The 25456-nt window shown below is 39.0% G+C and overlaps 2 protein-coding genes across 4 annotated transcripts in view; one reads left to right on the forward strand and one right to left on the reverse strand.

Annotated features, from left to right (window-relative positions):
* CDC20B (cell division cycle 20B) overlaps positions 1 to 25102 on the reverse strand; it is a 64063-nt gene extending 38961 nt beyond the window's left edge. Inside the window, exons 1-2 of the mRNA XM_022551541.2 lie at positions 24732 to 25102; positions 24388 to 24450 (exon numbers count right to left, since the gene is read on the reverse strand). Coding sequence (XP_022407249.2) covers positions 24388 to 24450; positions 24732 to 25055 — 387 coding nt within the window. The 5' untranslated portion in view covers positions 25056 to 25102. The remainder of the gene's footprint in view (positions 1 to 24387; positions 24451 to 24731) is intronic.
* On the forward strand, positions 13192 to 20977 carry GPX8 (glutathione peroxidase 8 (putative)). 3 transcript variants are annotated; one of them, XM_089908850.1, is made up of 4 exons: positions 13192 to 13411; positions 13986 to 14278; positions 15358 to 15495; positions 17282 to 20977. In XM_089908850.1, the coding sequence occupies exons 1-4, from the start codon at positions 13208 to 13210 to the stop codon at positions 17445 to 17447; spliced, it is 801 nt and encodes a 266-aa protein (XP_089764976.1). In that variant the 5' UTR covers positions 13192 to 13207; the 3' UTR covers positions 17448 to 20977. The 3 variants fall into 3 exon arrangements, with proteins under 3 accessions (XP_089764976.1, XP_022407269.1, XP_022407278.1); XM_022551561.2 differs by lacking the exon at positions 15358 to 15495 and having other exon boundaries at positions 13986 to 14247; positions 17284 to 20977; XM_022551570.2 differs by lacking the exons at positions 13986 to 14278; positions 15358 to 15495 and having other exon boundaries at positions 17284 to 17448.
* Positions 25103 to 25456: the final 354 nt, after the last annotated feature.

Genomic DNA, 25456 nt, shown 5'->3' on the forward strand with positions numbered 1-25456 from the left:
ATTACATACAAATATAAAATATTAAGTTGAATAACACTATATACTGATCATAGAAGATGTTAATATAAAATCATAAAATTTCATAAAAGCATAAAATATCATAAAGTCTGGAAATAAATAGCAATTTTCTAGTCCAATCCCATTTTTCAGATGGGAAAACTGAGGCCTAACTTGCTCAACTTCTGTCCATCCCCTCTGAGAAACACCAAGAGTTTGGTATTTACAGATCCTTTAGTGGTGAGCCATGCCATGTAGTTATGTGAAATTAAAATGCAAATGACAAACTGAAAATGAATTATTTTTTAACAAAATGACAGGCATGTTAGGTTAATATCTTTGTATAAAGGGCTCTTATAGAAATTTAGACAAGTTTATCATCCCAAGAGAAAAGTGAGCATGGGACATAAAAAGACAATACATTAAAGAGATATAAATGCCCCAAATATATTCAAGCTCATTAATAATCAAAAATGCAAATTTAAAACAATAATGAGATGTTAGCAATGATTTTTTAAATGACAATTCCCAGTGTTGAAGGTTCTAGAAACAAACACTGGCATACAGTGCTGGTGGAATGTCAATTAGTATCTGGAAAGGACAATTTGGCAACGTGTGTCAAAAACCCTCAAATATGTGCCTAATCTGTACTGACCCAGCAATGTCACCTCTAAGAATTTAAGGAAGAAATCAAAGATTCCAGCATCTATTGATTTCTTACCACGTACAAACCCATATGTTAATGGCTTTATGCACATTCATATTTAATCCTCTGAAACACTTGGTGAAGCAGGTCTGTTACTTATTCCCATTTTACAATGAAGAAACTGAGATTTAGAAGTTAAGTGAATTGCCTAAGACCACACTAGGAGTAAATGGAGATGCTATACCCTAAACTCATCTGTCTGACTCCACAGTCCATGCTTTCAACTGAGAATGTGAGGGTGGGTACTGGAGAATATATGTAAGGGCAAAAAGATGAGAGGGACTCAGTGTTTACCAGTGGAGAATTGACTAGGTTATGTGGCATCCATAAAAGGGAATACTCTGCAGCCATTAGAAATTAGGGAAATGAAATCAAAACCACAATGAAGCACCACTTCATACCCACTAAGATGGCTATACTCAATCAGTCGACCTATCTATAACAACTATTGGTGAGGATGTGGAGAAATTAGAACCTCTGTACATTGCTTATGAGAATGCAAAATGGTGCAGCTGCTGTGGAAAAAGTTTGGCAGTTCCTCAAAAATTTAAACCTCGGGCTTCCCTGGTGGCGCAGTGGTTGAGAGTCCGCCTGCCGATGCAGGGGACACGGGTTCGTGCCCTGGTCCGGGAAGATCCCACATGCCACAGAGCAGCTGGGCCCGTGAGCCATGGCCGCTGAGCCTGCATGTCCGGAGCTTGTGCTCCGCAATGGGAGAGGCCACAACAGTGAGAGGCCCGCGTACCGCAAAAAAAAAAAAAAAATTTAAACCTCGAATTACCATATGACCAGCAATTCAACTCTTAGGTATATACCCCAAAGAAATAAAAACAGGTACTCAACTACAGGTACACAGATGTTCACAGCAGCATTATTTATAATAGCCAGAGGTGGAAATGGATAAACAAATTGAGGGGGGAATGTATGTGTGCAATGGAGTATATATATGCCTGTATAACAATATGTATATGAATATTACTCAGCTATAAAAAGGAATGAAGTACTAATAAAATGCTATAATGTGGATAAACCTTGAAAATATTATGAAAAGTAAAAGAAGCAGACGCAAAAAAAGTCACATATTGTATAATTCCATGTATATGAAATATCAGAATAGGTAACTCCATAGAGACAGAACACAGATCAGTAGTTTCTATGGATTGGGGGAAGGAGGGAATGGGGAGAAACTGCCTAATGGGTACGGAGTCTTTTTTTTTTTTTTTGAGTCTTCTTTTGGGATGATGAAAATATTTTGGAATGAGATAGAGGTGGTGGTTGTACAACACTGTGAATGTACTAAAGGCCATTGAATTTTTCACTTGAAAATGTTTAATTTTATGTTTAATTTCATGTTTTTTAATTTTTATGATTTCACCTCAATTTAAAAATCTTTAAAGATAGGATTAAATTCAATAAAACACAAAAATGCTTATACTATAACTACCAAGTGAAAAATGGACACCATAAAAGAGTATTCCAATGTGGTCTTACTTCCTATCTATAAATGAAAGATAGGAAGGAAATATGCCAGAACATTAAGGCAGTGAATATTGGTTTTGTTTAGGTTTTTTAGTAAGTGTGTGTAAGGTGATCACCTGGTCGCCTGCAGCCACTCCAGCTGGTGGGTGGAGATCTCTCCCCTACTGCTGCTCTGTTTTCCTCCAGAAACTGCACCAAAAAGGGCACCTTCTCCAGACAAAGAGAAGCCAGGAGCCCGAGGCCTTTGCTGTTGTGAACAGTGTTGTCTGGGGTCAATTTTTTTGCCCTTCGATTGTTCTAACCTTGTTCTTGTTTTTGAGTAGGAACAGGAAAAGCTGAAAAGCGGGAAAGATAGAGCCCTGGAAACGTAAATCTGGCGTCTCATCGTCAGAAGCCCAGACAAGGGAGCAGCAGGGAAGGAGCTGGCAGAAGTGGGCCTGGAGGGAGAAATGTGGCCCAATCAGACTTTCATCTCCTACTTCTTGGTTTCTCTCAGACAAGGAAACCACAGATCCAGCTCAAAGACTGGAGAGACTCAGCCCCAGTCAGAAGGAGACTGGGTGGTGGGACTCTGTCTCTGATCGGAATGCTCGTGTTTCAGCAAGAAAGATAGAGGGGTACGTTGTCCCATGTTTTAACAGAAGTTATAAATTGAGACTTTTCCTATCAATTTCCCTACTTTTCAAAGTTTTCAAGTGATTCAAAAATTTTAAAACGCGTGGGATTAAGCAAAGCATGTCTGTGGGCCCCATTCAGGCTGTGGGCTGGGCTAGGTCTGCAACCTCTGCAAACACCAGCGAAGCAGCCCTCACCCTTCTAGGCAGCAAGAAAGGGAGCAGCCACCATATTTGAAGATATATTTAACTTGCAACAAACATGATACTCTTGATCAAGGTTTTCCTGGAGTCCCAAATTTAAATATACATTTAAAAACAAAATAATCCTGAGTTTAAAAGAGGGAAAATAAAGAATTTGATATGTCAGCTAAGAAAAATGATTTAAAAATTTCACACTGAACTGACAATGAGCCATGTTTCTCTGGCTTGTCCACTGTCACTCTCTCCATACGGTTTCCCCACCTGGGATGCTCTTCAGCAGTTCTCTAGCCCACCCTCATGGCTGGGGTCAGCCACCAACTCCTTCAGGAAAGTGTCTCTGACATTCCTTTCCTCCCCATTCTAAACTGGGTTGGGCAGCCTGTGGTGGGCTATATAATTGTGATGGTTAATATTATGCATCAACTTGATTGAGCTAAGAGATGCCCAGATAGCTCATAAAATGTAATTTCTGGATGTGTCTGTGAGGGTGTTTCTGGAAGCATTTGATTCAGTAGACTGAGTAAAGAGATCCACCTTCACAAATATGGGTGGGCACCATCCAAACCACCAGGGCCCCAAATGGAACAAAAAGGCAAAGGAAGGGCAAATTCTCTCCCTTTGTGAACTGAGACATCCATCTTTTCCTGGCCTCAGACATCAGAGCTCCTGGTCCACAGATCTTCAGACTCCTTAACTTACAACAGCAGTCCCCCAGTTCTCAGGCCTTTGGACTTGGACTGAATCATACCACCAGCTTTCCTGGTTCTCCGGCTTGCAAATGGCAGGGTTGTGTGATTTAGCTTCCATAACCTCATGAGCCTCTTATCTATATCTATACCTATAACTATATCTCTGTCTATATCTATATATCCTATTCATTCTGTTTCTCTAGAGAAATCCTAATACAATAATGGCCCTGTAAGATATCCATATCCTAATCCCTAGAACCTATGAATGTTACTTTCTATGGCAAAGGGCTTTTGCAGATGTGTTTAAGTTAAGAATCTTGAGATGGGGAGAACATCTTGGATTATCTGGGTAACCCCTAAATGAAATAACATGTTCTTCTAGAAGGAGGCAGAGGGAGATTTGACTACACACAGAGGAGGAGAAGGAAATGTGACCACAGAGACAGAGACTGGGGTAATGCACAACCAAGAAATGCTGGTTCACCAGAAACGGGAAAAGGCAAGGAATGGCTTCTGCCCTAAAGCCTCCCCTGCTGATTTCTTGCCTTATGCCAGGGAAACTAATTTTGGACCTCTAACCTCCATAACTGTAAGAGAATAAATGTGTCCTGTTTTAAGCCTCCAAATTTGTGGTAATTTGTTACATCAGTCATTGGACGCTAATACACAGCACTCCTATGCTTCTATAGCTCACTATGTGTGCTTCCAATAGAGCCTGGTCACATTTTATTAATAATAACAGCATTTATCAAGCACTCAATAAGGGCCAAGCACTGAGATAAATGTATTAGAGGGCTTTTATTTAAACTTCATCACAACCCTATGAGATAGGTACAATTATATCCCCCATTCTCCAGAGTCGGAAAGTGAAGGTTAATAGGTTTGAACAAGGATAACTTGAGAAGATATAGCACTGATAAGTAGTGGATCCAGGATTCAGACCACTGCACACAATTGTACACAACATTGCCTTTATGAATGGCAGCCCCTGGAGCATGCAGTGCACAACCTCAAAACCAACCAGGGTAACCCAAGGTTTAAACTCACAAAGTGATTCAGTCCCCGTGCTTTTAGCACCTCTGCTCATGCTGTAGTCTCAATGTTTGTGTCCCTCCTCCCCCCACAAAAAAATCATGTTGAAATCCTAACCCTTAAAGGTAATGGTGTGAGTAGGTGGGGCCTTTGGGAAGTGATTAGGTCATGAGGGCAGAGCCCTAATGAATGGGATTAGTGCCCTTATAAAAGAGGCCCCACAGAGCTCTCAAGCCCCTTCTATCATGTGAGGGTACAAGAAGAAGTCTGCAGCCCAGAAAACAGCCTTCAACTGACCATGCTAGGACCCTGACCTCAGACTTCTAGCCTCCAGAGCTGTGAGAAATAAATTTCTGTTGTTTATAAGCTACCCAGTCTATGGTATTTTGTTATAGCAGCCCACAAAGACTAAGATGGCTTATATTCCACTTTTCTGATTATTTTTATGTCCTTCTACTATATTATCAATTCATTAAGACCAGAGACTTTGTATTTTCTCTTACTATCCTCAGATTATAAGACATTTAGGGCATCTAGGAGCTCATGAATAAATGAATGAATCTTTTCCCTCAGAGGCAGTGAATCCTAAAAAACCACAAGGGATTTAAGAAAGAACCCAGAGGCAAGGAAATAAGCTATTTTCTTTCTTTCTTTTCCATTAAGAAGAATGATTTTCAAATTGGACAGGATATAATAAACATTTCTGCAGAAACTGGAGAGTGAGTTTTAATTAAGCAATAGATATTCATCTGGGCAATTTAAATAAGTTCAAGTCTCTGGGACCAGATAAATGAAACCTCAGAACACTGACGACACTTCCAGAATGGATACTGATTAGTGATCTATGATGACAAGTGAGAAAATGCCCTCCCCCCCAAATTTAGATAGACAAGTGTTCTCCATGGTTTTCCAATAGGAAGAATAAGTAACTAGAAATAAGTAGCTTTTGTCACCAGTGGCCTGGATCACACGAGTCTTACTGGATCCATGTTGGCCTGAATGAATCCGCCTGTGATGTACAGAAGGGGTTCTGTCCTGGCCTAATGCTGTTGAGTGTGTTATCAGTAGTTTGAATGGAAATTTATTTATCGAAATGGTTTTTCCTAAGGTGAGAAGAGAGTTAAAATATTAAAGGACCGAGTAGGATTCAGAATAAAGTCTGGGACAAAGACCAAAATCAGCAAAATTCAATTCAATAAGAATATGTGAACATTTTTCCCATTTAGATTTTTTTCACAGCACAGGCCTAACATGGGAAAGAACTGATAAGAAGTGAAAATGATGGGCAGTATTAGACAGCCACATCCAGAATATGAGTCAACAGTATAATGCAATTACTTTTTTTTTAAGTAGTACAATTCTAGGCCTTGTTAAGAGAAAAACAGTGTCCAGAAGAAAAGCAAGCAAAATCTGATTATCTCTGCACCGGTCAAAACTCATCTGGAGAACCGTGGCCAGTCTCAGAACTGTTCTTTTAGAAGGAGATGGACAAGCCAGGATTCAAAACTTGATTTTATTTGGAGGAAAGAGACTGCAGTGATAGGAGGGCAGGGAACACACAGTAAAAGAGCCACACGTGAATGGAGTGAGGGCACCTGGGGTATCTAGTCCAGAGGAAAGGAGACCCAAAAGGAACTGTCTTCTTTAAAGAGAAGCAATTTATGACAAAAAAGCAAAACTTATTTTGTGTTGCTCCCTATGACAAAACTAGGACCAATGCATGGGAAGAGGCAAGTCTGTATTCAACACAAAGAACGTTCAAAGAGTTAGAACGCAGTTGTTCGTAACATTTGAATATATTGTTCTCAGTCAGCCCCTCCACTAAGGACATATGGTCTGTAATGGCACAGATGAACATTTTTTAATAGTTATGTATTTTAATGTGCATTTTTTAATGTTTTAAATTTTTCATTGTTGATAGAAAATTTTCCCTTATAAAAATTAATTTGAGTAAAATAAGTGACTCGATTTGGACAAAAAAAGTTAAGTAACTAACAAATGGTATGCAGACAGGGCAAATCACTGAGGCAGTATGCAAATAACTACAGCTTAGGAAACACTGCTGTAGGTTGTGGTATTTCATCTTCAATGTTTTTAAACTTCTGTTCCAGGATCTATCTCCTGCTGAGGAAATGCCTGTCGCATAGTTTTAAATGACTCAAGTATTTATTAATAGAGAGGAAGAGGGAGATAAGGAAAATAAGACAAAGAAGGGAAAAGGGATGAATGACTTGATACTCCAAGCACATCAATGTGCCTTGTTTACCTTTAGAGTTCACATCATATTGACACTAAATTGGGAGGAATTCAGGACACCGGGGCCAAAAAATAAATAGAAAGGAACCTAGAGAGGTTAAAAATAAGGTCAGGAAGTAACAAAATGAAACAACTGGGAAAACAGAAACAAATATATATCTAGTGATAAATAATCTGACACACAAATATTCAGTGGGTGGGAAAAACCTAGACATTCCAAGGAAAGACATGCTGGTGATGCCAGGGTCTTTCTAGAACCTTATGGCAGAGACAAAAGTAACAAAGATGGTCCTTAGCTCTCAGGCATATCCCCCCAACCGCTCTTCCTTAGCCTCTGAATGTCTGCCCTTCCCACCTGCCCCACCAGCAGCAGCCCAACACGGCAGCATTCTGTCCACAGGACATTTCGAAATCAGGGTCTAAATATTATTTAAAATTGATCGTGAAGAACAAAATATTTACCGTCTCATTTTTTAACTTCCAATGCCCCCTCATCCTAGGGAGCAATACAACCCAAGCAAAAACAATCAAGGTCAGATATCCTTTATTCTGCATTGCCAACACCTGCCACTGGGGGGCTCCAGAGTGTCTTTAGCATCTACCCCTTCCTTTCTATCTCCCTCATCAAGGTTGCCTTCGTTAAGACACTATCATCTCTCAGCTTGACTTGTTGCTCTGCAGGCTCTGACCCCTTCCACATAACTTCAGTACACGTGGCCAAGGTTTTGTTTGTTGTTCTCCATTCCCTCCCGTCTTCAGACCCTTACAGTGATTTCTTATAAAACTAAATGTCGGGACTTCCTTGGCGGTCCAGTGGTTAAGACTTCACCTTCCAGTGCAGGGGGTGCAGGTTCCATCCCTGGTGGGGGAGCTAAGATCCCACATGCCTCTCAAACAAAATAATCAAAACATAAAACAGAAGCAGTATTGTAACAAATTCAATAAAGACTTTTAAAAAACAATGTACCACATTAAAAAAAAATCTTTAAAAAAAATCTAAATATCTAGTGATGAATAAAACCCCTTCACCAGAGTACTACAGCAATCTCACATATCACATTTTCTTCTAAGTAAACATATTTGTCTATCACAGAGAAATAGTTTAATGTCATTAAAATAATTTTGGTTATGAAGTTGGAAGTCCTAAACTCTAGTCTTGGTTGTCCCACTTACTAGTTCTGTGATGCTGGGTGAGTTATTAACTTCTTCATATTTCAAAGAATTGTTACATAATGTCTGTAAAGAGCTTTATACTACACTTGATCCCCTGTAATATAAATATATGCATATTTATATACTAAATATTAAAAATAGCTTTCTACAAACATGTTGTTTAGAATCATGGGTAGTACAAAGCTCTTACCAACATGTCATTTCTTTAGCACTTGGTTGTTTGCTGCCTTATAATTGTTCCCTTGTTTCATGGGTGTTTTGTCTCCAAGCTTGATTTCATACTTGTGTGAGGCTGCTTCCATCACTTACACTTTATTGTATCTTCTGCAGTGCCTTAGTTGGTTGACTGAGTCCACTGCTTTATCCCATTTTTGACCCAGTAGCTTCCCTTAACCTTGACCTTCTACCTCATCAATGTCTTCCCCTCCTTTAGGAAGCCTTCCTAGAGCTTCTAAAAGAGAACTGGTGGGTTTTCTAACATATGATCCCCTAAGCAGAGAAATTTGCAATGTGGATTTATTTATAATCTGAGAATGGTCTTAGTATAGACAGAACATGTAAGCAATGATGATGATCCCCAGAAAGCTGAGAGATGATGAAATCAAATATATACAGAGAAAGACTCTAGCAAGGTCCAAAATCTATCTGTGGTCACCACTGTCTAGGGTGGGTGTTCTCCAAACTACTGTCTTAAATGTTTGGTTAATGGGCCTGTATGGATATTTAGATATCATAGATATATATATACACATATGTTTATATTTATATCTCATGCTCCTAAGCCTTAAGAATTATAAAATTAACAAACTGGCTCTGATCTGATTTCGTCCTTGACAAGAGACTTACTTAAGCTCTCCAAGTAGTTTTCATATAGAGTGAATTTTCTGGTCAAACGAACAGGAAACATCAGGTCTGCACAATTGTTTTATTTCTGGTTGTAAAAACTGGCATGCTTATACAGCAATCTCTCATAAGTTCATACAGCATAATATTGGCCTTCTCAAGTCCTTTCAGCTCTGGATCGCTCAATGGAAGATTCTTAGAAAACAATGGACTAGAAGCTAGCATAATGATTTTATCAAAATAATATCACCCTATGGAGTCCTGCCTGGGAGATAGTCAGTCAACATCCCTTCCAGAGTTATCCCTCTGTCTCCTCCCTCAAAGCACAGTTATAATGGAATGAGTTTACATGGTTCAAAATACAACAGGTTCTATGAATTAACTTTTAAAGCTATTTGCTTAAACAGCCTGTGGAGTTAAAGTAGCTAGTGTAGACACAGAGACACGAAACACATCTACTGTGGAAGACAAAGGGAAACCAAAGAAGCTTGTTGCTCTGCAAACCAGAAAAAGATTGAGGTCTAATTTCTCAGACTTAAATGTGCATTTGAGTCATGAGGGATCTTGTAAAAATGCAGATTTTGATTCAAAATAGGCTGGGATGGGGCCTGAAAGGCTGTGTTTCTAACAAGCACCCAGGTGATGGCAGTGCTGCAGACAAGGACCTGACTTGGAGGAGCAATGGCAGAGAATTTAAGCTACATAGCAGTGTTCAGAGGTAATATAAACACAGGCACTTTGTCTCTTTCAACAACTCAGCTAGAGAGCACCAAAGTAAAGTTATCACAGTTAAGAAGTGATATAATACATTTTGTATTAGTATTTGCATTTCTAGTTTTTACTAGAAATTATATTTACAAGAGAATAGTTTTCTTTTGTATCCATTCTTATCAGGTCCCAAGAGTGGGAGTGAAGTGGTTTATGTTCTCTGACAGGTTTATGTGCTTAAGCCGTGGGCTTTGCTCAGCTACCTCCAAACACATACCCCAGGAGCAGGGACCAGAGCAGGGCTGATAGCCTCCTTAGCATGTCCTCTAAAGCTCCAAATACCTAACGATGATGGGAAGGGACTCTCACAGCTTCTCAGATCATTCTGTGCACTTTTCTAGCACTTTCTGGAAACTTACCACAACACCAACAGTCAGGCCCTAGTGGAACAAAGTACCTTCATTCAAAGCCTGCTATGTGTCCTAGAACAAAATATTTCACAATTTGTATGGAAACACAAAAGACCCTGAATAGCCAAAGCAATCTTGAGAAAGAAAAATGGAGCTGGAGGAATCAGGCGCCTGGACTTCAGACTGTACTACAAAGCTACAGTAATCAAGACAGTATGGTACTGGCACAAAAACAGAAATATAGATCAATGGAACAGGATAGAAAGCCCAGAGATAAACTCACACACATATGGTCACCTTATATTTGATAAAGGAGGCAAGAATATACAATGGAGAACAGACAGCCTCTTCAATAAGTGGTGCTGGGAAAACTGGACAGTTACATGTAAAAGAGTGAAATTAGAACACTCCCTAACACCATACACAAAAATAAACTCAAAATGGATTAAAGACCTAAATGTAAGGCCAGACACTATCAAACTCTTAAAGGAAAACATAGGCAGAACACTCCATGACATAAATCACAGCAAGATCATTTTTGACCCACCTCCTAGAGAAATGGAAACAAAAATAAGCAAATGGGACCTAATGAAACTTTAAAGCTTTTGCACAGCAAAGGAAACCATAAACAAGACTAAAAGACAACTCTCAGAATGGGAGAAAATATTTGCAAATGAAGCAACTGACAAAGGATTAATCTCCAGAATATACAAGCAGCTCCTGCAGCTCAATATCAAAAAAACAACCCAATCCAAAAGTGGGCAGAAGACCTAAATAGACATTTCTCCAGAAAAGATATACAGATTGCCAACAAACACATGTAAAGATGTTCAACATCACTAATAATTAGAGAACTGCAAATCAAAACTACAATGAGGGGCTTCCCTGGTGGCACAGTGGTTGAGAGTCCGCCTGCCGATGCAGGGGACACGGGTTCGTGCCCCGGTCCGGGAAGATCCCACATGCCGCAGAGTGGCTAGGCCCGTGAGCCATGGCCGCTGAGCCTGCACATCCAGAGTCTGTGCTCCGCAACGGGAGAGGCCACAACAGTGAGAGGCCCGCGTACCGAAAAAAAAAAAAAACTACAATGAGGTATCACCTCACACCAGTCAGAATGGCCATCATCGAAAAATCTACAAACAGCAAATGCTGGAGAGGGTGTGGAGAAAAGGGAACCCTCCTGCACTGTTGGTGGGAATGTAAATTGATACAGCCACTGTGGAGAACAGTATGAAGGTTCCTTAAAAAACTAAAAATAGAACTACCATATGACCCAGCAACCCCACTACTGAGCATATACCCTGAGAAAACCATAATTCAAAAAGAGTCATGTACCACAATGTTCATTGCAGCTTTATTTACAATAGCCAGGACACGGAAGCAACCTAAGTGTCCATCAACAGATGAATGGATAAAGAAGATGTGGCACATATATACAATGGAATATTACTCAGCCATAAAAAGAAACGAAATTGAGTTATTTGTAGTGAGGTGGATGGACCTAGAGTCTGTCATACAGAGTGAAGTAAGTCAGAAAGAGAAAAACAAATACCGTATGCTAACACATATATATGGAATCTAAAAACAAAAAGATGGTTATGAAGAACCTAGGGGCAGGCAGGTCAGGAATAGAGATGCAGACCTACTAGAGAATGGACTTGAGGACACGGGGAGGGGGAAGGGTAAGCTGGGAAAAAGTGAGAGAGTGGCATGGACATATAAACACTACCAAATGTAAAATCATTAGCTAGTGGGAAGCAGCCTCATAGCACAGGGAGATCAGCTCGGTGTTTTGTGACCACCTAGAGGGGTGGGATGGGGGGGTGGCAGGGAGATGCAGGAGGGAGGAGATATGGTGATATATGTATATGTATAGCTGATTCACTTTGTTATAAAGCAGAAACTAACGCGTCATTGTAAAGAAATTATACTCTAATAAAGATGTTAAAAAAAAAACTTGCTTTGTGCTCTAAACAGGGCATTTTCTAAGGTGGCTAAAGGAACCATGGATTTCAGGATATGCAGCCCTCAATTCCCTTTCCATATCTGCCCCTAAAGTTTTCAACAAAGTTAGGCCTCCTGTAGAAAGTGACAGCCACAGAAAAAAATGAAGATAATAAGCAACTAGGTGATGCACCCAAGTAGGATGGGGGATGGAGTGTTTTTGCCTTTAGTGTAGAAATATCTTATTTAATTATTAAAGTCCTGCTTTATTATACAGTTCAGTATTTTTCTATCTACAGTTTGCAGCCCATTGGTGAACCTTGAAATCATTTTCATGGTTCAGAACCAGGCTGTTTTAAAAATGCAGTAGACCAGGGTACAACGCAGTTCGGAGGGGAAGTATCATTTAATGAAACTTCTCAGTTACACCTGTCTATGTTCTGAGCTATATTGTAAAGTGCATTTCTTACTATGCATCATAATCAAAAATTTGAAAAATCACTGAACTATAGCTTGCTTTATGGTAGAGGAGGGTTTTTTTAGAGCCATCATTGTTTTTAATCTATGTATTTTTACTATATTCACCTGGCATTGCCTTAGCTAGATGAGGTCATAGCGAGTAGCCTTTTCAGAAATTTCACTGCCCTTTCCACTATAAATGCCTTGAACTCATATAGCATGCTTAAGCCATACGCATTATATATACACATATAATATTAAATTCCTATAGATCATGTGTCATACTAATAGACCAATTTAATTGACACTCTGAACTATTCCTGGGTATTATACACCCAATTCCCTACATCCAGTCAATTGCTGGGAGCACCTCACAGCTTTCAAGTTACAAGGGCACCATCTTCTGGTGAAATATTTTCTTTGTTGGGCCGATATTAAAGAGCTACCAAAAAATGTCCTGATTTTTCAAGCAAAAATTGCAACTGACATCATACATACATTGATATTCTTTAGAGCTTTTTACTTCACTCAGGAGTTTCACTCCATTCCCAATCTGAGAAAGGTCTTTCTATTCCTCAGCAGTGAGAGGAGCTAGTCTGTCCTTCCTGACTTTCCGTTACACTAGGCTGGTTTCAAGTTTCAGCTCCTCCTTGAATTCCAGCCTGCTGAGACTTCCCTCTAGAATCATCCAAAATGGAGCCTCTCACAGCCTACCCTTTGAGATGTTCAGGGCCCAAAGCAAAGGTATTTGCAGTTTTGCTGTCTATGGTTCTATGTACAGTAATGTTATTTCTTCTACAACTAAAATTCCTAAAACCTAAAATCAACAGCTTTTATACATTTGAAGTGAAAGATGCAAATGGAAGAACGGTTTCTCTGGAAAAGTTTAAAGGCAAAGTAAGTTGTATCTTCTGATGTTTATTTCTGTTGTTTGTCCGTGTTCTCTGCTTATTCTCTTAATAGTCCATTTTTCACTGTTAAACGGTCATATTATAATTTAGTCTTCAATGTAGTGTTATTAGTATATCACTTTCGCCATCAGAGCTCTCAGTTTATATACTTCTAATTGATAACTGATTATGTTAACTGTTTGCTTTAAGTGATGGATCAATACTTTAAGCTGCTTAGGAAATTCTTAGAGTTAGTAATGTGAATATGAAAGTATTAATTCCATAATCTAACAACATTAAAAAGCACTCTATCAATAATCATATTTTATCTTTTATTTTTTAAAAAAAAACTTTAGTCGAGTACATAGGGCTTTTTCAATGGTCGTGATTTTTCAGAGTTTTAACTCATGCATCCGTGTTATGATTTTCAGCAGAATTGGGTATATCTAAAAATATGAGATAACCATCTATCAAAGGTTGTATTCCTCCAAAATGGTTTAGGATTTTAACTACTTGCAAATATTTTTTTTAATCTTTTATTTGCTTCACTTTCCGGTTGGATTTTTTTCTTTTTCCGGGAGGTTGCACTAGTTGTAAACGTGGCTAGTGACTGCCAACTCACAGACAGAAATTACTTAGCACTGCAGGAACTGCACAAAGAGTTTGGACCATTCCACTTCAGCGTCTTGGCTTTTCCATGCAATCAGTTTGGAGAATCGGAGCCCCGCCCAAGCAAGGAAGTAGTATCTTTTGCAAGAAATAACTTCGGAGTAACGTTCCCCATCTTCCACAAGATTAAGATTCTAGGACCTGAAGCAGAACCTGCATTTAGATTTCTTGTTGGTAAATATCTACCTTGCCTCACCAATTTAATGTTTTTAATTGCTTTTCATTTTTAAAACAAATATACCAGGACAATACATTCATTTGAAATGTTTTAGTGGGAAAGTTTTATAAAACTATCAAAGAGCTAGATTCTCATCCTTTGTGACTTTCTAGAAGTTATGCTTCCCTGAAATCAATGTTTTAACTTCTTGGATGGCAAAATAAATCTACTCCAGTGTATTTTATTTTTATGATCATTTTCCTGAAGAATTTACTTTAAGTGTGGTCATGGCTATTTTCACAAAATATTTCAAGTCTCATTTAACTAACATGTGGGCAAATATCCCTCCCCAATATTAAAGCTATACGTCCCACATCAATATTGCTGAGCGTTATTAGTTGAACTTATCTTTGTGGTTATTTTTATGTTGCCTTACTTATCTAAGATATTATCCTCAAGGGTGAATAATATCTGTTTGCCAGGTGGTTTTTGGCAAAATTCAAAACAATATATCTTGATTTTTTTTGGAGGAGGGTAGTGTTAGGCTATCTCTGTAATTAAGCTAGCTACAGAAACCTATTTAAAGATTTTCCAGCGTAAACATGGTGCAGTATAGTGACTAAAAGCCAAACTTTGGCCCCAATCTGTGTTGAAACCCCTGCTCCTTTACTTTTGCTGGGTGGCATTAGGCACATAATTTCTCTGTGCCCGTTTCCTCGTTTGTAAAATGACGTTATCAATAGTATCTACCCCCTAAGATTGCCTGGAGGATTAAGTGTGTTAATAATAAAAGTAAAGTACTTATTCACATACAGCTTACACTGTGACAGACACTATTCTAAAGGACATTCAGCTCATGTCCTCTCATCTAACTTATATAGATGACAGCCTCAGTCATTTTCACTGTGGGTAATTTGAGTTTTGCTAAAACCATGACCTCATCCAGGCAATCAAGCTTCCAATCAAACAAACCAGCTAATGATGTCCTATAATATTTCATTTAAGTATGAAATCAGAATCATCCAAAAACATTATATTCAGTTTCTAGGGAAAGTCAATATAATGCCTAACACCACAAATAGCAACTAGAGTGAGGCCTTCATTCCTTTTATTTCCAGGGTGCACAGGAAAAGAAAGCCAGAGCATGTGCCCTGTAATCACCTCTCAATTACAGCAGGCAAATACTTGGGCACAATAGCTCCTAGGTTCTTCCCCTTTGTCACTAAGAAAGCTTCTGAAACTCCACTTACCCTGTGTGATCAAAACATAACAGTGATTTAAGGTTTCACTAAAGTTAGATGAAGCTCCAGAGACAAAGATTATGAGTTGACGGCCAAATGAAAATTAGATCTTTGAAAACTGGCCACAATGGACAGTACCTGATCATGCACTCACAAACAAAATGGCTCTGTACAGGTGTACAGGTTGTCCACTAAACAGGAGTAAGGAGGCAAATGGGGGCTGAAACACAGGCGAGTGCAAGGTATGTGCCGAGGGACTGTCCCCACCTGGAAGGGTATCTTTTTCTAATTCACACGAAGATGTTACACTGACTAGAGAGAGCCCTGCCCTGATGGGCATTATCTTTAAAAGCACATTTTCCATCATAAAAATGGCTATTTTTCAAAGCGATTTTAAGAAGGCTTTAGTTAATAATATGATGTTCATACCAAGTCACTGATGTTTGAGCTAATCAGCAACACTATTAAAAATGAAATAACCAGTGTAAATGCTTGGCACAGTACACAGAATAAAACACGTATAAGTAAATATTAGGCTACTTTTCATTCATTATTTTTAACCTGTGCTCCCGCATTTGTTCTTTCCCCAGCATAAAGCAAAGTATCCCTCAATTTTAAAAACTCTAGGCAGTGTGTTCCTTCTACCCACCTCATCAGCAACGCTTTTGAAAGGATAGTTAACATTTGTTTTCTCCACTTCCCTGTCTCTTCTTCCTTCTTAGATCACTGTGTTTGGCCTCTCACTCCATAACTCTCCTGAGCCTGGTGGGTCTCGCTGCCTGTGACTTCTACTCTGGCCCCTTCTCTTCCTCCCTTGCAGGTTCCTCTTTTCCTCCACCCTTAACTCTACTGATCCTCAGGATTCTGCCACATCCACATGGGCTCTCCTTACTCTGTCCCCTTTCCCTGGGTGAGCCCTTGCTCTTAAGCTCCGAAGCCTCCTCTGATTGGGTGTCCCACATAACCTGAATCTCCTTGTGTACAAAAATGAATTTGTCATCTTCCTCCTAAAATCTGTTTGCTTTGCCATGTTCCCTATTTTAACAGCACGAGCTCTGCAAATAGGGAGGTCTAGATATCAATCCAGGCTCTACCACTCACTAGCATGTGACTGTGAGTCCAGGCCTCCATTTGTCTCATCTGCAAGATGGGGATAATAATAATATCCAATGTTTACAGGGTTACTGTAAAGATTAAAGGAGAGGATCCATTTAAAGCAATGAGCATACATTACTAGGCACATAATAATTATATTTTTTCTCATGTTAGTCAATAATAATGCACACAAATCCTGTATGATATAAATAGAAAAAAACTTCTACATTTCTTACCTAAATTAAGATGTATCAAAGGATATCTACAATTATTTAGAATTCCTTACTAGATAATATGCAACAATATTAAAAACATATATATATATTTACTACAAAAAGTAATCCATACATTCCTATTACCAAAGACATTTAGAACATCATTTTATCTTTAAAAAAATGTTAAGAAACTGAAAGTTTTCACCTAGTGACAGGGTAAATTTTTTGTGGTGGAGATCAACAAATCTAAAATAAACTAATTTATTTCATTTCTTGATTCTAGGTCAGTAGAATCATCAGTGAAGTCACCAAGTATTTCTATAAATCTGGTTACACAAACTTTGAGTTGTTTTGTTTGGGTGTTTTGCTTTTTGTTTAGTTTGGTTTTTGAAATGATGACAATACTAGAACTTGATTCTAAAGTTGTAATTTATGCAGATACTAACAAAAATGAAAATCTTGAAAAAGAATTTACTCATGAAAATATATTCTGATATTTTAGATTCGTCAAACAAGGAACCAAGATGGAATTTCTGGAAGTATCTGGTCAACCCTGAAGGTCAAGTTGTGAAATCTTGGAGGCCAGAGGAACCCGTTGAAATCATCAGGCCTGAGATAGCAGCTCTGATTAGACAAATGATCATAAAAAAGAAAGAGGATCTATGAAAATGCCATTGAATCACTCTAAGGCAATAGTCAGAATACAGAAATGTCTCCATGAGGGTTTGATCCCATTTTAAATACTCTGGCAATTAAATGTGGCACTGAAGGATGACTTTCCTTTTATGTTATCTTGTCAGTGACTGGTAATGAATGTCCCCACGATAGAGATGTTACCTAAAGCAAAAATGAAGAGTAGCCAAAGACTCTAAATGAAATATATTAAATACTTCATCTGACCACACTAAATAATTCAGAATACAGTCACCAATGTGCTTCAATATCCTATTGTCTGACTTGACATTTTCTAGTATTGTTCTTGATGGAAATGCCAACACACTAGACCACTGTTTGAATTCAAGACGCTGTGTGACATTTCCAGAGTAACTAATTATAAATGATTATTTTTATGTAATAAAAAACAAAATAAACACTGAAATGTGAAATATAGATTCTAATCCTTATGTATTTTTATTTGTTTCAGGTACAGGATTTTGGGTTTTTGGGGTTTTTTTTTTTAAGTACAGGTTCATGGTATGTTTTACTACACCTGGCCAAATAGTCACTTATAAATGACATTATCACAACATTTGAAAAAGCCTTCATCTTTCTCAATATTTATTATTATCTAGAAGCAACTCAAATTCCATAATTAGAATATTAACACTTGAGTCAGTCTGTATTTTTGAGTGAAAATCCCAAGTGTAAGAAAAATGCCATGAGTATATGATCATTCAGCTTGATTCTCCTTCAGGTTAATTTTGATAAATTCGTTACAGGTTAATTCCTTACAGGTTTTGGTTAATTCTTTACAGGTTAATTCCTTACAGGTTCCTTACAGGTTAATTTTGGTTGCTAATCTAGTCAGACTAGATTAGCCATTTGGAAAGAATTCAATGCTGCATCATTCTCATGGCTGTAGTAAGAAGAATCAACTGCAAACAGTCAAAACTCTTAACGAAGAAAAGGGAGTGATTGCAACTACATGAGTCTTAGAAACATCAGCAACCACTGAGCCTTTTGATAGAGTCACAACATACCTTTTCTCCCAAAGTCCTGATCTTTACGTTTTGTCAGCCTTCTAATTATTGGAAAAAAAGCAACCTGCCAAGTTGATGAAGGTTAATTATTGCCCCATGAAATATATATTCATTTCACAAAGGAGTTAAACAGGAATACTGGAGCCAAAAACCAGTGTGAAAAAACAGTCATGTAGAATTTGGCTAAGAAGGAAGACTCAATCTAAATAACTGTGAATTGGCTCTCCAATTCTGACCTGATGAGTGAAAGTGAAGGCTTTTTTTTATGGTGAAATCAGTAGTGCCACCTCAGTAATTCTGCAAAAGTGTTTAAAGTTCTTAAAAAAAATCAAATATATTTCCCGGAATACCTTCTACTTCAACATAGATGTCCAACCCCCAGCTCTGAATGTATTTGGTAAGCTCTCTGATGGGGGCAGAGGTGTGGTTCCCCTCAGGTCAAGAGGATGTGCAGAGGCACCTCAAGAATAGCAGTCAATATGGTTAAAATAGTATGTTTTATATTATGTGACTTTTACCACAATAAAAAAGACATTAAAAAAAAAAAAAGAATGATGGTCACTGTGTGAGCAAAGCCCGCTTCTACCTCTCACCAGCAGCACGGCCTTGGGCCAAGCTCGACTACTTTTCAGTTTCCTCACACATAAATTGAGGGTGGGGTCAAAGTGAACAAAAAGCCCCTTCCAAGTTCTCAAGGGTTTTCAAGTGATCAGGAATCAGCACCAACCTGGATTGTTGTTGAACAAATGGAAGCCACCTCACTAGTCTGTCTTTTGCAAGCTTGCTCCCAAAATGCCTGTTAGCAATTTGAATTCTGGGCCTCTAAGCAAAATTTTATTTAGGATAATCCCTCCAAGTGTTGCTTCTGGAGCACTCATGCTGTTTACCCCCGCTTACGACTTCCATGAATTCATATCAGTGCTCCAGGATGGCTGGGGTGTTTATGTGCTCACAGTCAGGGTGTGAGCAGAAGTGTATCTGCCAGCACCACAGAGGTTACGTAGACACCCCACTGCCAGACAGAGGGTAATGAGCTGCGGGACGACCAGGACTGTCCCAGAGAACGCAGTTGAGGTGTCCATACTGCCCCAAATCACTAGTTCTCTCCAAAGCCATAAAAAGTGGGTTTTTCACTTATATATCTCCAAACTTGGTTGCCTTATTCAACGTATAATCTCTGCTAGGTTAGGCTTGATTCTCTCCTCTTGCACCTCTGAGTATGCAGGGAAGGCAGGTAGGGATTTGAAAGTGTGTCATACAGGTGTCCATTCAGGGTTCTGTAACAACCAGGCTATGTGTGATGAAAGAGAGGAGAGCCATTTGCAGATGTGCTGCCACCCAGACCTCAAATGTCTCATATGAATACCGTCAGGCAAACACACAGAGGAAAAAAATGCATTTTTCTTGAACTGAGCACAATATCTTCTCTATCTCAGCAACAAAAACCCTGGGACAGGGCTTCCCTGGTGGCGCAGTGGTTGAGAGTCCGCCTGCCGATGCAGGGGACATGGGTTCGTGCCCCGGTCCGGGAGGATCCCACGTGCCGCAGAGCAGCTGGGCCCTGGAGCCATGGCCGCTGAGCCTGCGCGTCCGGATACTGAGCCTGCGCGTCCGGAGACTGTGCTCCGCAACGGGAGAGGCCACAACAGTGAGAGGCCCGCGTACCGCAAAAAAAAAAAAAAAGTCTGGGACATAAACTGCTACGAGCTGCCTGAACTGAGAAGTATAACAAAACTAGTAGGCATCCCATAAAAGAGTATTCAGCAGTTGTCCTCCTGACAAAGGAAAGGGACAAAATCAAATGCTTTTAACTGTGGTTAATAATTCACTGACGAAGTTTGTTTTTGTTTGTTTTATTCGGGAAGTGGAGAGGAGTACTTCCTACTAACTTCTGATCATCATCTTATGGCAGATGTAAAAATACAGAGTGTTGGAGAGTGGAATAAATATGAATTTGCCTGAAATATTCCCAAAAAATTGTACTTCATTTTTGAAACTGCGTACTAATTATAGCATACCTATAGTATGTATATATGTACATATACATAATTCTTAATAACTATAGTGTATATAGCATATATACAGTGATGACTGGTAAATGTTTAACAACCAAATCTCTGGAGGAGGAGTCCCAATTTGCAGCATTTGCAATTTCTATGGTGTGAATGCTCCTACATGGTCAATTTTAATCTACTAATGGTTTGATAACTGGCTTGTAAAATTTCTGAAAATTTAACAATCATTTCTCACAGACCAGGACAAGCTGGCTCCAGCACAACAAAATTTTTTAAATCTGACTTACGGTAATAAGGATCTCCACAGAGAAAAACCTAAAGCAAAAACATATCACATATACTCTTTATTTTTATTACAAATATATTATTTTGACAGGTTATATATAAATGTGGATGTATATGCACTTATACTGAATTATGAAAAGCTGCTAACATTATAACTGTATAATCACACTATAACGACGTAACTGAATTGCCTGCAGGTAATTTCAAGTAGGAAAACACTCCAGTAAAAAATAAGAAAAAAAAAAAATATATATATATATATAGAGAGAGAGAGAGAGAGAGAGAGAGACAATGTCTAAGAAGGAAAACAAAAACTAGTTCTCTACATTTATTTTCTTTAAACATATTAACTGTTTCAAGACTTCCCGATATGAGCGAGAAGATCTTGGGTGATCCCTGTACAAAATCATGTGTATTCCTGCTAACATGTTCCTTTGAAAGAAAAATGTCATGTTTGGGTGCAGCTAATATGGGGACGCTCTGTATCCCTCAGCTTGACTTCATGTTTCCCAGGGAATAATAAAATCCTAATAACTGTTACACCAAGAAACTAATACATCACACTTCTTCCCACTCTTCTTGTTCCCTCCTCCCTCTGAACGGTTAAGACCACACCTTGCCGAAGGAAGCATTCTCTTTTGGGGGGCAGAAGCTGGTGAGGGAGAGCCATTAAAGAGCACTAAGAAACTCAGACATTTTCCAGAGGGTGTGATGGCAAGCAATTACATCCCCAGCACCAGTGAACAGCAGTGGCTGCCCCCAGAGAAGATACTTCCAACCAGCTTTGCCTCCCTCCTCCTTTGTTTTTCAACCCACTTCCGTCTTCTCTTCCTCTGACATCCCAAGTGTGGATCCCTCTCTTTCCTTCTCACTCTTACGAAAACGTTTTCTTTTTGAATTTAAACATTCAATCGCCTCCTTACCCATTGATCTCCTTGTTTATCTTTACTACACTCGATTCTCTCTTTCCTTTCTCATCGTCTCAATAATAGGAACTGAACTATGTATTCTGTTTATTGAGTATAAATGTTGGCATTTTATGTCTTGCTCTTTAAAAAAAATTTTTTTAAGTAAAATACAAAGGACAAGCCTTCTAAATTTAGTAGGTTTTATTTTTATCAACAGATCAGTGATTTTCTATAGAAAATAACATGTTGAAATTTAACCTTAAAAAAAAAGATGAAAACAATATTTACATTAAAGGAATACTTAAACACAAAGATGCTGAAAATGGAATGATACTAGGCAACAAAAAAAGAGGATGAGATGTGAAAGTAGCAAAATGCATAAGAATCAAATTATACGTATCTCTTTAACCCATGGTTCTAGAAATGTTTACATTTAAATAAGGTAAGAATTTAATTTTACCCATAACTTATAGTCCAATGCAGTAGAGAATGTGATACATTTCTCACTTCTCATTTAGGGTGTAAATAATTGACCAGACCACCAAAGTCAGTTCCATGAACTTGCTGCAAATGTTTATACAACCACAGTGTGTCTGGGACCCAACACACACCTGACACGGCTCCATGAGTCAAAATGGCCTCCAAGGGAATGAGAAAATATTTTAAATTATATTGTGCGGTCAGTTGTCCCCCTTCACAAACTAAATATCATGCTCTCTTCCAAACACTGTATGAGTCTGTGATTTTACAGAAAATGAAGACTCAAGGCAAATCTCCCAAACAATTTAGCCCCATCTCCTAACCCCCAAAATCCCCAATTCTCTTGATATTCAAGTGAAAATGTTTTAGTTGACTGACTCATCTGGAAAGTTACTTCAGTTCTCCCTTTAGCTGTACACACACATGGTAACTGAGACCTACTCTAATGTCAAATTAAGAAACTAATGATCCAGAAAGAATTCTAAAGACTTAGTTGAAAGTTGAAAATTTGAGGAAACATTTTAGGTTTTCCATTCCAAATTGTCATTATATTCTAAATTTTATATTTAAAATAAATATATAATTTCACAAATACTTTAATACTGTCTACAAGTATTAGGGACTCCAGAATATTACCTGAAATTTTTAAAATAATTAATTGGAGTAGTTTCTTCAGCATTATAAAGCTGTTTGTTGTATTATAACTGAAAAGTAGTAATAAACATTATGGTAAAGAGTGACCCGGTTCATGGCAAAAAGTACACATACACACAAACATACACACATATTACTTACAGATTTAATTATACTCTGATGTTCATTGTACATGCAATGAGATAGCAGTTGCATGTTAGCTGATGCCATTCACATATTCAACCAGCTAACAATACACTGCCAACCCATCACACACAGGTAACCAGTGTACTTAGTTAACAAGAAGAATTTATCCAGAAGCAAGTGGCAGGGTAGTTGTGGCTGCTGAATTGACCCAAAGCAGCCAGCTAACAATACACTGCCTACCTGATTCAGGTCACTGCTGCTTTTCATGGCCCATAAATTCACTGAGGCTAAATTTGTAACATGAAACAGTGGCAGAACTTTCATCTTAATAGTCACATTAAAGAAAACTTACTGGCAAAACCTGTTCCTCCAAAAATACTATAAGAAATAAAACCAATATTTTCTTTAATCTATTCAAAAACTTAAAAAGAAAACTTTCAAAATACTTCCACTTAGGTTTTACAAATTAAAGGCTCGGATACTGCTATACAAGTGAATTAACAAAGTTATACATAACTGTAGCTTTTCCCATTGTTTCTATTTACTGACAAAAAGACCAGTTGTCTGTATCAGGTAGTCAAATATCTAGGAGCCATGGTGATACAAAAGGTAGGCAAGACAAATCTTCAGCTTTGTTTGGGAAAAATAAATATTAAAGTATTTAGGGAATTTTAGGAGTCAAATGTCATTTGTTTTCTCTGGCTACAAAGGCTATTAGTCATTGCATTCTGAAAGTTATGTGTTCAATTTATTGTGTCACCAATTAAATACAGAAAAATTTAAAGAAGGTCTAGAAAAAAATCTATAAAACTGGTGATGGTTTTGAAACTAAAATCTATAAGTAAAAACTAAAGGAATGTGAACTATTTAGCCTAGAGAGAAGCAAGGTGAATCCTGATAATGATTTACACTGATTACAAGAGACGCTAAAGGCCTTTGGGTTCGGACTTTCAAGGTGAAAAAGTACTACATGGGATCAACTGTTAAATTACTAACCTAAGGGCCGTAGATTATGCCACTTCTCCTCTTGACCACAAGATAGCACCATTTCCGTTTCTTTGGGGGGCAAGCTTATGAACGCAACAGAGGGGAGTTGCAACTAGCAACTGTTAAAATGAAATTATAACAGCCAGCTAAAGATGCACTGCCTACCTGACACACCCAAGCTTCATCTTTTGCTGTAGAGGCAAGAACTAGAACGTAACATTCAGATTAAAATGATTACCATTATTTGCCAGTCAGAGATCTTCAGTTTCTTACAAAAATGTTTTAATATATACTCTTTAATATATAGACTGTAGTTAGTGATAGTATGAGATTTTTTTAATTTTTCGTATTTTCAGACCAATTCATACTTCCAGCAAATATCTTTAGCAAGAATTAGTTTGTTCGAGGTCATATTCAAGACAGAGAACTGGAGTAAGCACTGGACACTCACCTTGGGAGAATCTTGACCTCTCTTCTGTTTCATGTCTTTGGCGAGCACCCGCATGACCTCCTCCTTTGAAAATACAGACAACATATATGAATATAAACTGTTTAGGAAAATCATAATATTAGGCGTGGAATGTTTCTAGATCCTTACTTAGTCAAACTACATTCACTTTTCTTTGAAAGAAAACAGGCACCGCCAGAATATAACTAAATTACACAACTCAAAATTAAAATCAGGATTTAGAGTTTTGAACTACCTCTTGGTCCTAAACAGGTATTATAAACGGTGCCTTCGACAAGAAGTCCCTTTAGGGAGTTGGGGCGAGGAAACAAAAGGGCGTTACTCACCCATAGGATCTCTTCTCCGGTCCGGACCCTCCTCCGGGCGGTGCGCTCAAGTTTCCACTCCATCTCTGGAGGAGTTTGCCCTACCTGGCTGGAGAGTAGCCTCTCCTCGACCACTTTTGGTTTTGCCCCCCCAGGTCTAAGCCAGTCTTGACGCTTAATCATCAAACCTCTGGAGTCTTGTTCCCCAGGATGATCATATTTCACCCCTAACCTCCCATTTTTCCCCACTCCTCCCACCGCTCTCAGCGAGCTTTCCCCAGGGTACGGTTTAAAAAGCCGGCGGGGCGGCAGCCAGAGCGGGAATCCCCCTCTCCGGCTTCTCATTGGCCGGCGCTGCGGTGACGTCAGAGCCCGGGAGGGCTTCCCCCTGCGCGCGCCTGGGCCCTCTCTCTCTCGCTCTCTCTTTCTCTCTCTCCGCCCCCCCCTCCCGGCCGGCGGCCGCGCCCCGCAACCTCCAGCTCTTTGTCCGCGGAGGCGCGCACAGGAGCGCCAAGCTTTGCCGCGAGCGGTGGCGGGCCTGAGCTGGGCCAGGAGCGGAGGGCTGGACAGCTGCAGGAGGCAAGGCCGTTGGCGGGCGAAGAAGCGGGTTCCGGGAATTCACGTTCTTTCCATTTTAGAAACAAAAATGTTCTGTAATAACGAACCCTGCTCCCTTTTCCTCGGCCCCCACTTCTCATTCTCCAACCCCATCATCCTGCCTCTGCTTCTGAGGGATCGGAGGGGTG

The sequence above is a fragment of the Delphinapterus leucas genome, chromosome 3 (assembly GCF_059928025.1).
Source record: "Delphinapterus leucas isolate spDelLeu-1000000601 "Yukka" chromosome 3, BTC_Dleu_Yukka2, whole genome shotgun sequence".
Taxonomy (NCBI): Eukaryota; Metazoa; Chordata; class Mammalia; order Artiodactyla; family Monodontidae; genus Delphinapterus; species Delphinapterus leucas.

What these genes read in the sequence shown, in the direction of transcription:
- GPX8 (XM_089908850.1), top strand. Translation starts at nt 13,208, where the DNA reads ATGGAGCCTCTCACAGCCTACCCTTTGAGATGTTCAGGGCCCAAAGCA. An exon ending in TGGAAAAGTTTAAAGGCAAA is followed by an intron (nt 13,412 to 13,985) that starts GTAAGTTGTATC and finishes TTTTTCCGGGAG; the next exon opens with GTTGCACTAGTTGTAAACGT. An exon ending in CCTTGCCTCACCAATTTAAT is followed by an intron (nt 14,279 to 15,357) that starts GTTTTTAATTGC and finishes CAGGGTGCACAG; the next exon opens with GAAAAGAAAGCCAGAGCATG.